Source organism: Eupeodes corollae, chromosome 3, assembly GCF_945859685.1.
Source record: "Eupeodes corollae chromosome 3, idEupCoro1.1, whole genome shotgun sequence".
Classification (NCBI taxonomy): domain Eukaryota; kingdom Metazoa; phylum Arthropoda; class Insecta; order Diptera; family Syrphidae; genus Eupeodes; species Eupeodes corollae.
In genome coordinates, this window is record NC_079149.1 from 8,274,322 (window position 1) to 8,287,128 (window position 12,807).

General features: G+C 30.5%; 1 protein-coding gene and 1 long non-coding RNA gene across 5 annotated transcripts in view; one reads left to right on the forward strand and one right to left on the reverse strand.

Annotated features, from left to right (window-relative positions):
* LOC129952047 (protein grainyhead) overlaps positions 1 to 12,807 on the forward strand; it is a 295,779-nt gene that overhangs the window by 223,754 nt on the left and 59,218 nt on the right. For all 4 annotated transcript variants that reach the window (XM_056064472.1, XM_056064474.1, XM_056064473.1 and 1 more), the window contains exon 3: positions 7,479 to 7,830. In XM_056064472.1, coding sequence (XP_055920447.1) covers positions 7,479 to 7,830 — 352 coding nt within the window. The remainder of the gene's footprint in view (positions 1 to 7,478; positions 7,831 to 12,807) is intronic.
* Positions 7,806 to 9,022, reverse strand: LOC129952048 (uncharacterized). The gene is made up of 3 exons (XR_008782261.1): positions 8,438 to 9,022; positions 7,997 to 8,040; positions 7,806 to 7,940 (listed from the first exon to the last, which is right to left on the reverse strand). It is a non-coding gene; the product is annotated as an uncharacterized LOC129952048 (long non-coding RNA).

Below are 12,807 nucleotides of genomic sequence, written 5' to 3' on the forward strand. Positions count from 1 at the left end.
AGGTCGTTCGTTTGTATAGAGAGACGACGACGATAAGAAGAAAAATTTAAGTCGGCGGTGACGACACGGCCGACACAACGATGCAAAGAGAAAAAATCAGAACAAAACAAACATACATATATTCAGATTGAGAGTCAGAGTCCCGCTTTTTTAATCCAAACTGACAGATTTATAATTTATTTCCCGAATAAGGGGTTGACACCATCATCATCATCATCAGCAATAGCAACAGCAACAACATCATATCATTACTTTTAACACAAATACCTATGCACGCACGCACGTACCCAAGCCATGTACGTATACGAAGCTAAATGTTTAAATGCGTATGATGCCAAAGGATATTTCTTAGAGGTGATACTCGTCTTTTGATTATATGGCAAAAAGGTAGATACGACGAGGAAATTCTCAGATTTGCTGTTTTGATCTTCGAATGTTGTTGTTTTTCTTTTCACATTTTTTAATTTTATTTTCAAAATAACATCAACATCATGTCTCTATGTCATGCGAATGATGATCGGATTTTTATAGTTTTCCGACAGAGAGCTAGAATCAATTTCATTAATCCGGGATTATTAAAGAAATGAATGTGAAATGTATACACTGTTCGGCTCATTCCACAAGTCCCAAGTACGTATATAGTACGACGGGACGTTTTATTTACGGTGAATGTTGTGCCTTTGATAAATGAAAAAACGTTGATTTTTTCTTTAACATTTGGCTGAAGAAGTTGATGACATTCCGTGGGCTTAGTGCAACAAAGTCTTCGTCGTCATCATCGTGTTATAGCCATTGAAATGAAGAAAATATATACGAAAGTGTGTATGACGTTATACGTTTTGCATGATGATTGCAATCAAATTGATTTTTAAGTGTAATGTAATGAAGAAGAGAATTCTCTGTGGATCTGGCCTCTGGCTGATCAGTGAAGGCGTTGGTGGTAGCAACCAATGGCGACGGCGGCGGCGGCACTTCATTGAGTGAAAATAAATAATTTGTCTTAATGGAAGTGACAAGTCTACAAAATACCTCCGTTGTTTGTTATGAACATTAGGTATACCAGTAGTAGGTTTATTTAACTTTCGAAATCAAGACAACTAATTGAATTTTCAATGCTATTTTGTTGCAATGAAAAGACATTTCGAGTGTTATTTAAGAGGTGCTTGACTTGAGGCTATGGATGGGGAAGTCTTAGTTTTCAAATTAGGTTCTGGTTTTAATAGTTTTTTTTTAATGTAATCTAACGGAAGAAGTTTCAATCAAATGTGATTAGAATTTCAATATGGAAAACACTGATATGCTACAACTATTCAATTTTTTGATTCAATGGGAATTTCAAATTGTTTTTTCTGATGATGTTCTCATGATTTTCGAAATATAATCAAACCAGGATCATTTATGTGATTGAAGACAATTTTTTGTTCTAATAACAATAAAAAGAACAGATTTCTAACCTCTTGTTTTTTAAAGGACAATGCATCCAATTTTAGACTAAGGTTCCACTAGAATTAAATCGAGCTGCCGGAAACTCTTATTTTGACAGGTGTAACTATTAGAACTAAAAGAGAAGCTTTTACTTAGCTTGGACATCGTCTTAATGTTTCAAGTCTTTCGCCATTTTATTAATATTCTTGTGATAAATGTTCGATCGAAATAAACAATTCTGCCGTAAAGAATGCTTCAGCTGGATCTCACATCTCGTAAAATACTAATATTAAAATTCCTTTTTTAACCAAACATCAAGAATGTGGAAGTCTTAACGAAGTTATAACCCCCCCCCCCCCCCCCTCAACTCATTTTGAACACTGTTCAGTTACAGATTCGGTAAATCTATAACAAATACAGATAAAAATAAAAAATGAAATAAAAATAAAATTTTGGATTTTTCACAAGGAAGATTGGGCATTGTAGTGTTCAAAAGCTTTTCTGTATCTGAAACTAATCCATTATCTTACAATCTTATAAATATTAGTGTTTTAATTTAAATATCTTAAAAATTAAAAACAAATTTTTTAAGGCTTTGAATAGACATTAATTTTAATTTTCAAAATATTTTCAAGAAATATGCCTTAAAATTGATGTTTTTAAAATAGGACAGTTGACAAATTAATCCATTGTTGAATTATAAATAACTTTTCGAAACAATGAGAGTTGGATGTGTTCTATAGTCTCAAAACCACAAAATAAATGCTGGTGTGCCTCAGGGCTTTGTCCTGTCTCTGACACTTTTTTTTATTTTTCTTATTGTTGTATAATTAATATTTTAAAATTAGATTAGATTATTACCTTTTGGGTAGTTTAATACAATAAGTATTAGATTTTTTAAGTTTGAAAACAACAATACAAACGCTGGTGTGCCCCAGGGTTCTGTCGTGTCTCCGACACTCTTTTTATTATTATTATTAAAACTTTTAATCTACTTGACTGCTACGCAACAACATACAGTAACATCCTAGTTTCACATTTCTTTTTGGATTAATAGTCCTGCTCTTCAGTTGTGGATCTTGAACAGCAATGTATGATAAGTTCATTAAATTCGACCCTAGACAGCATGTTAAATGGGAAATCAAAAATCAAATAGAATTTAATTCGTTGAAAATTCAATTTTTCCAAAGAGACTGAAAGTCTCGAAATTTTCGATATGTGTATCTCCAACTATCTCTTGTGGAAGAATCACATACGCGATATCAAAAAATTTTGGAAGATGTTTGGGTTTGCTAAGTCACTGCAAGATGTTGTTTCCATTACCTGTTATCTGATCTGGCTGTTATCTATAAAACTTATATACGTCCAACGCTTGATTATAACTATCTTCTTTGACTAGTGCCCCTGCGACTAACTTAAGTCTCTTGGACAGTATTGAACGTAGAACATTCAAATTGTTTGGAAATTGGTGAAGATATCATCGCTGAAACATTTTCGTCACTTGAATATCATCGTAAAGCTTCTCATCCCAACCTTTTTCGACGTTACTTTTACAGATTGTTCTAGAGAGAAATAGCCAGTTTGCATTCTTCCCCTCAATCAATGCTCATCATTATACCCTTGATCCAAATTTTGGTCCTTCTTTTAAGATCACAGATTCGTTCTTTAGTCGTACTACACGAATGTGGATTGATTTGCCATAATCTGTCTTCTAACACACAGGAATTAAAAACCAAAGTGCAACGCCATCGCCTTTCAAATCCTTTCTGTCACTGTGTTTTGACATAGTAAGGGTATCAAAATTCCCCTTTTTTTAAACAGAAAATTCGTGTCTTTTAAAATAAGTATCCCTTTTGGAATAAGATAATTTAATATTTAAGGATCTTCGAAATGTATGAAATTAATGATTGAGATTTTAGGTGTTTTTTCTTTATCCAGATATTCGGGCGTGTTTTTAACTACATATCTTGATAATATTACTATGTGGACAAACAAATTTATTTGAAGTGAATATCTGTCCATGTCTTGAGGGTATTAGCTTGGGTTTTTAAAGGAGTATTTTTTCAACGAGTTAGTTTAAAATTTAAAATGTTAAAGCTTTTTCCATATGCTTTTTAAACAATTTATTTAAAACAGTTAAAAAATCGTTTCCGAAAACAAAAACATTACTTCATCTTTTTTAATTTATTTATAACATATTATATTTTATTTGTTTTAAATGCTAAGTTTTTTCTAAATTTATTTTTTACGAAATCCAAAGAACTTCCAATAACAAAAGCAGCCCAAAAATTTGAAGATATTTTTGTACTGATTAAGCTCATAACACATAAATAATTTTGTTTCCAAAAAATTTTAATCAACTCGCCGTTTATATTTAAAATACACCTTCAATTAATGGATCGCATAAACATAAATGATTACGATTTAAGATAATGTGTACCAAAATTTAAAAGAAACAAAAAACATAAAGCGCTCTCTACATGTTTATAAACATTTGTATGCTTAAAAGTATGGCACAATCGGAATCAAAAAAAAAAAAACCAAAACCTATAACTCCACCTCGCATATTATTACATACGATGTGGCATAGTAGGAAGTCCATTTGAATTTCAAATTTAAACTTAAATCGATTGGATCTCTTTTATATGTACGGTATGTATAGATTTGTATATGTTTTATTATTTATGCAGCAGAAATAACAACAACAAAAGTGTATCGTTAAATTAACATGATATTATGGCATCATTAGGTGTTGAATTCATATAGAACTGAACGAAACAGAAAAATTTGTTATAGTTTTTTGTTTGTGTTAATACTTCACCTTTAAAGTTATAAGTCTAAGTTGTCTTAGACTTATGGTAAGCACGTGCCAAAAGTCACCCTCAACTTAAAGCTATTTGTCAATGCCATTTTGTTTAGTATTGTTGTTGTTTTCGTTTCGTTTCGTTTTTATTTTTTTTTTGTGACACCCATAAACGTTTTTTCATTATTCGATCACAATCAATATTGATCTGGATACAAATTGTTTATCTTTTTGCCACGCCCTTTTATAACTACTATATTCTTATAGGGCAAGTATTGGTTTAAAGTTAAAAGCAAAGTTGGGGTTTTAAAATATGGTTTCTAGTTTTTATTTTAAAATTAACAAAGAGTTTGTGATTATTTTTACATTGCAAGATTTTCTTCTTCAAACAAGCAGACACTTTTAGTTTTAAATCAAATTCTAAAAAAAACAAGGTTCCTAGCTGCCATCTTTGCGGGACTCCTTGCAATTGACTTCTTAGTATCATTTGAAGCTCTTATATTTATTTATTTCCTCGGGAAGAAATAGATAGAATTCCAAATTCTAATGAACTGGATCTAATTTCATTCTATTGAACAATACCCTGCGACTTAAAATTCCACTTTAAATTCACCCGATAAGACCTCTTTTCATACAAATTACATTTTGATGTCAAGTGATTTGTCTTGGTTTGAAAGTGTGGATAGTTCGTGGACCACGTGTGGCACGACCACCTATATCTAAATCACCGTCGCAATACCATGATTATATTTATATTGAGATCAGAAACTTAATTGAAAGACACAAAAAAACGACCTTGATGGATTATTATTAGGAGCTGCTTAAATGTTCAATTACTTTTCTAATCACTATAAATCTTAGTACAATATTATTTTTCGCAATGAAAAAATCAATAACAATAATAACTGAAACTAGAAAAAGTACTTCGATTAAGATGTTTATCGATACAAGAAAAAAAAATACCAATAGGGCGCAGCAGGGAGCGCAGTCGAAACAGTCAAGTGCTTTAACAACAGTTGGTACTTATATTTTTTTAATAATAATAATAAAATCAGGTCTCTAACTATATTTAATTAAATATATAAATTGTGCATGCAAAAATGCCAATTTGGTGAATTTAATTCAAACATGCACCATAAAGACCCGCAGACAGCGTGATATCGCGTTGAATATATAAAATAAGAAAAAACTGAAGTTAAAACGGTTATTATAAAGCTCAGTAGCAGCATTTTGCGAACCAAAAACTAACAACCATACAACAACGACGTTAACGATGATGGTGGTCTCTTAATGGCCCCAAAAAAATTCATAAAAACAAAACAAAAATTATTTCGCGTGAGATACTGGTCTACGAGATCAGGTGGTGGTGATTTTTTGTTCCTGCAAATTGAATAACTTCCCGGGGCACTAACCTAGGTACAATAGCTCTGTGTCCTAGACGTACAATGGTACCTCTATACCAACTAATTCACTATTAAATTTACTACTGATAAAAAACTCAAAAACCCAAAACAATAATAATTGCAAACTATGCACAATTGAAAGGTGCTTTAACCTGCAATAAGTTTTATTTCACTTTAGTTATAAATAATTTTAATTAGCTTTGGAGATATTTGCTGATATTTTATTTGGCAAGTTATAAGTTGATTTTTTGTTTAGTCGTTGGTTTGTAGTCAATTTGAAATTGAATTTAACTCAGTGTGTGGTCGATTTAATTGCGAGAATAAAGACAGTACGTTTTCGATATGACTAGTTATGGTTTTTTTTTAAAAGTTGTATAGTAATATTATTTATATTTTTTTGGGGTGGAAATAATGCAATAGTTGAATGTTTTTTTATCTAGATGAAGTTGTTTTGGGTTTGTGCCACATGTTAAAGGTTTTTTCTCTTCTGTTTTCGACGTAAGATTGAGATAAGTTTGACTTCATTAAACCGGAACCAAAACCACCACCTGAGTTGTCATGCAAATTTTGAATGGTTTTATGGGCTTCATGCGCATTTAGTTTTATGGTTAGTATAAGTGATATGGTTCCAATAAAAAGTTATTAAGGATAAAAGCGAAAAGTCTCTTAAAAATGACATTCATTTCCACTCTGTTGAAAATAAAAAATAATGCACTTTAATATTACTGTCGAAACTCTCAAAAAACTTTGAAAATCTGAATTTATTTGATCCTGTAACGTTCCCTAATCGATGAATCTTTTATTAAGTTCAAAAAATAAACTTAACAATTTCGTGGTATAGTCTTGCGCTTTGTAAAATAACAAAAAAAACTAACATCAACTTTCATTACATTCGCTATATACCTAATCCACGGCCTCATATTTCATAAACTCACTCCTCTTCCACAATCAAACTAAGAAAAATCAAAGAAGCACCCACCATCATCCCAGATACATAATCATACTGTGGTTAACCACAAAATCACACCAATATATTCACTCGCTTCATACTTCTTTCATCGAATTGGAATTGAATTATTTGTTCAACAAAAACCAAAACAATTACACCTGAACAAACATTAAAAACAATGTATAGTAAAAAAAAGAATCCATCACCCCAAAAGAAAATTGTAGACACGCGTCAACAATTTAATGCCATACCAATTGAACTGCTTCTATAGAACCTACCTTTTACATCAATTTTAAACTCGCTCTGCATCAGCGTTTATTCTTTTTTGTATTTCTCTTCTGTGGTCTATTTATTCTGCTCTGTGTGACTTGTGATGGAACTTCTCTCAACATGAATCCTCATTTTGGAACCTGTATTTTGAATTTATATTTTTTTCCCCATCATAATCGAGATTCAGATATGAACAACAAAAGAGCTGACGTGCAAACTTTTTTTTTGTATTCTCATATTCATTCAAAAAATAATAATTCAATGGAATATCGTTTGACTTTTTAAATTGAAAATTACAATTCGTGAGGTTATCTCTCGATAGAAAACAAAACAAAAACCAATTGATTCATTCCACACGGTCGTCGTCGTCGGGACAGATAACAAACACAACAACAACAGTGAACGATGACGATGACGACCGACCACAACCGTTTCATCCATGTTTGGTGCTACTGCTAATATAATCATGAAACATAATTGAATTGCCAATTGAATATTTCTATTTTCGATGTGCACAAGTGCACCAAACTGTACAACAACAAAAATCCCCCTGACAGTGTTGTGTTTTCTATTTACAAACATTAATAACAATTATTTTTATACTGTTTTTTTTATTCTCATTCAACAGTGCCCCCACTACATCAAACAAATTAAACGGACAGACCACACCTCTAGATGTATCTGGCCTATCGCAAAATGAAATACAAGGCCTATTGCTAGGTTCACACCCATCATCAACATCATCGGCGTCAACTACGACAACATCACAATCATCGGTAGCTGGCGCTGCAACAGCTGTTGTTGTAACCACCGATCAACATCGCCAACAACAACAACAGCAACAACATCAAGCAATTAGCATTAAACGTGAACCCGAAGATCTGCGAAAGGATCCCAAATGCGGCAATAACGGTGCTGGCAACAATAATAACAACAACAACAGTAGCAATGGAAACGGCGCTGGTGGACACAGTCAAAAGGTAAGTTCGATTGATAAACTTCTTCTTCTTCTTTTTGTTGTTGTTTAGTGTTTGTCTTCTTTTACTGAGATGCTTTTACCTGACTTACCACCTCCTTGCTGTTTGGATACCTATTAAAAAAAAAATAAGTGACAATACACAAGTACATCAAAACACATAAACATACACAACACACGCACTAATACTTAGCAAGAAAGAAAGACCATTTTGCTGCAAAAAAAAAAAATTTAAAAAATGAACAAAATATTAATTGTCATATCCGGAGGGTTGTGGCATGTGTTGTCTTTTTTTCTTCTATCCAACTGTCTTTTTGTTTCCCTCTAATTAACCACCATCATCAGTTCAGTAGTAGCACTATAGCAGCAACAGCAACAGACGACTATCCTATAAGTTCAGGAGTGTTGCTCTTTTGCAAAAGATAGAAAACTGCATAGAAAGTTAGATGGTATTGCGGACTGCGGTGGTTTCAATGTTGATAGTGTGAGTTGCAGTGCTTCATTCTATTGGCTGAACCTCAAGTTGATTTAACTGTTATACCGAGTATATGTTCGTTGCGCATGCTCAAGCAACTCTGTGAAAAATTATATAGATATTTATACCTCATTACCAGTGGCAGTGGATTATGATGTAGCTCTGTCTCGCTCGAGTAATGAGGGTCTCATTACGTTTCGTTGGTTGGTGGTTCACTGGCGGCGGCAGCAGCGGTTGTATCATTTTTGTTTTCCTTCCCTTGTTACAATGCGCTTGTGTGAGTGTTGTGTTTGAGTTGCGAAGCTACAAGTTCGTTCAAACATGTTGAGTTGAATCTTAAAAGTTCGATGGTTAAATGTTGGTTTGTTCATTTTCAAATGGGCATGGGGTTTCCCCAAATGTTTTGGGAATTTTTACACACCATGTTTTGAAATCAACACCATATTCTTTCTTCCCTTAAACAGTTAGCTTGATTCTTCAGAACTGAGCACTCTCGAGCTACTGAAAAGTCTCATATTCACCCTAATTCACATAAAGATCGATACAACCTCAAAAACTTACCCTCGTCGATCGACATCGGTCTTATAGTGTGATGAGGTGGTAGTTGTTGTGCCTGTGCGGCCAAAGTGCGCAATCAAGTTCGTTCCAACAAAAAAATCAGACAAGACAACGAATAAGAAAAAGAAAAAAAGTGGTATACACCTCAAGATATAAACATTTCCATACCTGATTTTAGTCTGTCACAAAACGCTGACGGAACAAGGTCGGTCGACTCAATAAGAAAATCTCTCTAAGAACAAAAAGTAAATACGAACGTAGTCTATCTTTTGTCAGAAACAGAGACATTTCGAGCTCGATGAGAGGAAACGTTTACTTATTTAAAGAATGAAAAGCTTTTAATTTTTGGATTTCTTAAGTGTTGTTTTTTTATCGCCTGTCTTACCTAATCAGTCGAATGTGATTTTGGATTACACACACACGACAGAAAAATTAATTTATATAATTTTGTTCCAAAGATTTGTATACTTAGTGCGCCTACTACCTATACCAAAAAAAAAACAAAAATAATTAAACCAACACGTGTAGATATTTTTGATTTCGTTTCTATTTTATTAATTTAATTCAACAATCTTTTCGGTGATCGGTAATTTTGTAATTTATGATTTTTTGGCGCGCGATTTAATTTTACAATTTTGTTTGTCTTCAAAAATAAAATCCCGGTTTTAGTGCAAAGTTCACAGTGATATTTAAATTATTATATTTATTAAACAACAAAAATAAATTAAATAACATACGTACCAAGTTAAGTGTTCAATCAAAAATATTTATCCAATCATCCAAAACGAGGAGTGTTAAAATACAATAAAAAAAGAATTTAAAAATTTACAACCGAAATCGCCTGGATTACAAACAAAATTCAAAACCGTTCAAAATTAATAGGATATATATGAAAGGTTAGTGGAAGTGTATTGGAAACAACAACGAAAGAAAAAAACTCTATCTAACATTAGGATTATAAAAAGGTTTGCCGGATCCAAAAATAAAAATCCAAACAACAACAATTCAAAACAAAAATACAAAAACCAAATCTAAAACTCACTGTATAGTGGGTGTGTTTGCCTCTCTGCCAAGTTCGTTGCTCAACTCTTTTGTTTTCTACAGGAAATTGCCTGTTTTTTTTTGTTTTTTTTTTGTTCCCTCTATTGTCGGTTGAAATTTGATTGATTGATTGTAAATATGTATCTATATATTAGACAGCACATAGGTACAACATAAGCTTACATATTATTATTATTGGGATTATTAAGGAACTGTTTAGGTAATTGTTAGGTCATTTTGGGATATAGAAAAGTATGTTCATAGATTTTGAAGCAAATAAGACGCGTGAATTGGATTATGAATGGAAAAACAGACAAATTATTTTGATTGCTATTTCAACAAGAAAAAATAAACTAAAGTTAAATAGAAAATCAAGTCTATAACAAAAAACGAAGAATGAATTTATATTAACCTTGTGAAGTTCAAATCAATTTGTGTGGTATTTTGGAGGGGAATTTCATAAAACTACTTGTTAATTTTGTTGAAAGAAATTTATTATTATTTGTTGCAAATTATAATAGAAAAGGAATAATAGTGTAATTTTTCTAATTCAATTTCTTTTGAAATTGTTTTGAAATTCTCCCATAAATATTATGAATTCCAATAATAAATTCAATTAATCAATTTACGTTCATTCAATTGGCACTGTTCAGCGATGAGTAATTTTATAAAAGTAAATTTCATAGCTATGAAAAAGGCAGTTATTTTATATTATTTTGATAGGGAATAAATTATCTTCAGGATTTGTTTCTTGAGAAACGACTAAAAATGAAATATGTCATAAAATGTTATTTTGTTTCTTTTCCTAATCAAAAATAAAATGTCAAGGAGAGTCAATGGCATATATTTTAGTTGGCAGGTGTCTGTTTTAATGAGTCAAAATAAGACTCTATTGGTCATTATTTATTATAAAAATTTGATGCTTTTGAGTTATGTTGTTTTTTTTTTTTAATTACAACATCAATCAAGATGCACTTAAGGTTTAATCATTTAAATCTTTAATACCCACTAATTTATGAAATAATTCCTAGCAATAGTTTGGGACACCAAAAAGATTAAGTTGGTTTGTTTTACTGTTTTTTTTAACTTCTTGGATTTGCTTTAAATCAAAATCAGCACCTACCATTTAATTTCTGAATTTGACTTGTTGCATTTCTTATGTTTTTTACGTCAAACCACAAGTCTGCAAAAGTACTTTTTAGGGGTCTTTATTTTCAAAAGACAAGCAGTAAAATATTGACTATATTTAATTTTTATTTCTCGTTATTTTAAACCTTAAGTTTGTTTTGTCATTGATTTTATTTTATTGTTCGTAGTGACGTTGAAATTAATTCTATTAATATACGAATATTATTTATGAACAATTTTAAAGTGCTTTTAGTTAAAACTAGAATAGAAAAAAAATGTATTTAAGGTCTTGGAATTAAATTCAGAAATATTTGAATTGTTTAAATATAACAAAAGAGAAGGACTAAAGAGAAGAAAATCAAAAAATAGTTCCTCTAAAGTAATAATAATACTAACAATTTAAATAGAAGACAAATATTATTAAATATTTCATTCAGATTGATCCTAAGACTTAAAAAGTTACAACTCTTGTTAGAGTTATATGTTTTTCATGAAAAATGGAAAAGCAGTATTTTTTGGGAACTATATTGTCTTTATCAAACGTAGTTCTTTTAAGCTAGCAGCAGAAAATATTAAAGCCCTTAAGTTTCATAATAAGAAGACGATCCATGAAGGTAGAGAATTTTACCAGTTTCACGAAATTTTCTTAAACAAGTCATTTGCAGATAAAAGAACACATAAATTTAGAATATTAAATATTTGTACCTTATTAATTGTTAAAATATCAATTCCAGTTCTGTATCTTAACTTATTTAAGTGCGGTGGTTTTCATTTAGTCTTGTATCTTCACCCACCGTACTCGTGTTGCATATATGAATTTATCAGCTAATTTAAGTCCTTGCGTCATTATTTGCTGATAACTTCTAATTTTAAGGTGTGGCGTTTTTATTTAAACCGAACAGAAGAAAATACAATCTTACTAATTAATTTGTATTATCAACGCTATGACAATTAAGAAAGCATACAAGATAGGTACAAAAAATCCAATAAAATAAAAATTGAGACAATTATTTTTTTTTTGCAAAATTCTAAATAATATTAGAATTTATTAAGAACATAAAAATAAAATTAAGTGGGCGAAGAAATAATTTAATTTGCATTTCTTTAAACAAAACAAAAAAAAAAAACAGAATCAATAAATTCAGATCATTAACATTTAAAAAAAATTAATATGATGAGGATATTCGATTTAAATTTTGTTCTAAGTAAATATTGATGTTGTTTTTATTTTGTTTCTTTTTTTTCATTTCAATTTGAAATGTCTCCGAATAAAATTGAATAAATTTTATAAAATGGCAAAAAGATTTCAATAAGAATTCTTTTTCGAATGTGAATAATGTATATATTAATTTATGTAATTTTCCTACTGTTCTTATTCGTTTTTGTATCACTTTACCTTTTTTGTATTAAGAACAACATGTTTATATATATTTTGCGTAAAATTAAATTAATTCCATTGCGTATATGTAAATGTTTGGGAATTGGTTAAAGCTTTGCGTTTTACATATTAATTATTTCCTGGAATTTTTGTCTGTTTGTTTGTTTGTTCTTAAGAATTTTTGTTTAAATATTATGATTCATAAATTTACTATTAATTTTTGAATTAAGCAAGAAAAATAATATAAAATAAAATAATATTCAAGAATCTTAAAGGTGTCAATAAGTTAATATTTAAATGACCATGTTTGTAAATCCAAAGTCATGTTTTTTGTGTTTTTATTTTATATTTTTGTTCCTAGAATATTTATTTATGAATGCGGATTAATTAGCGTAGGGAAA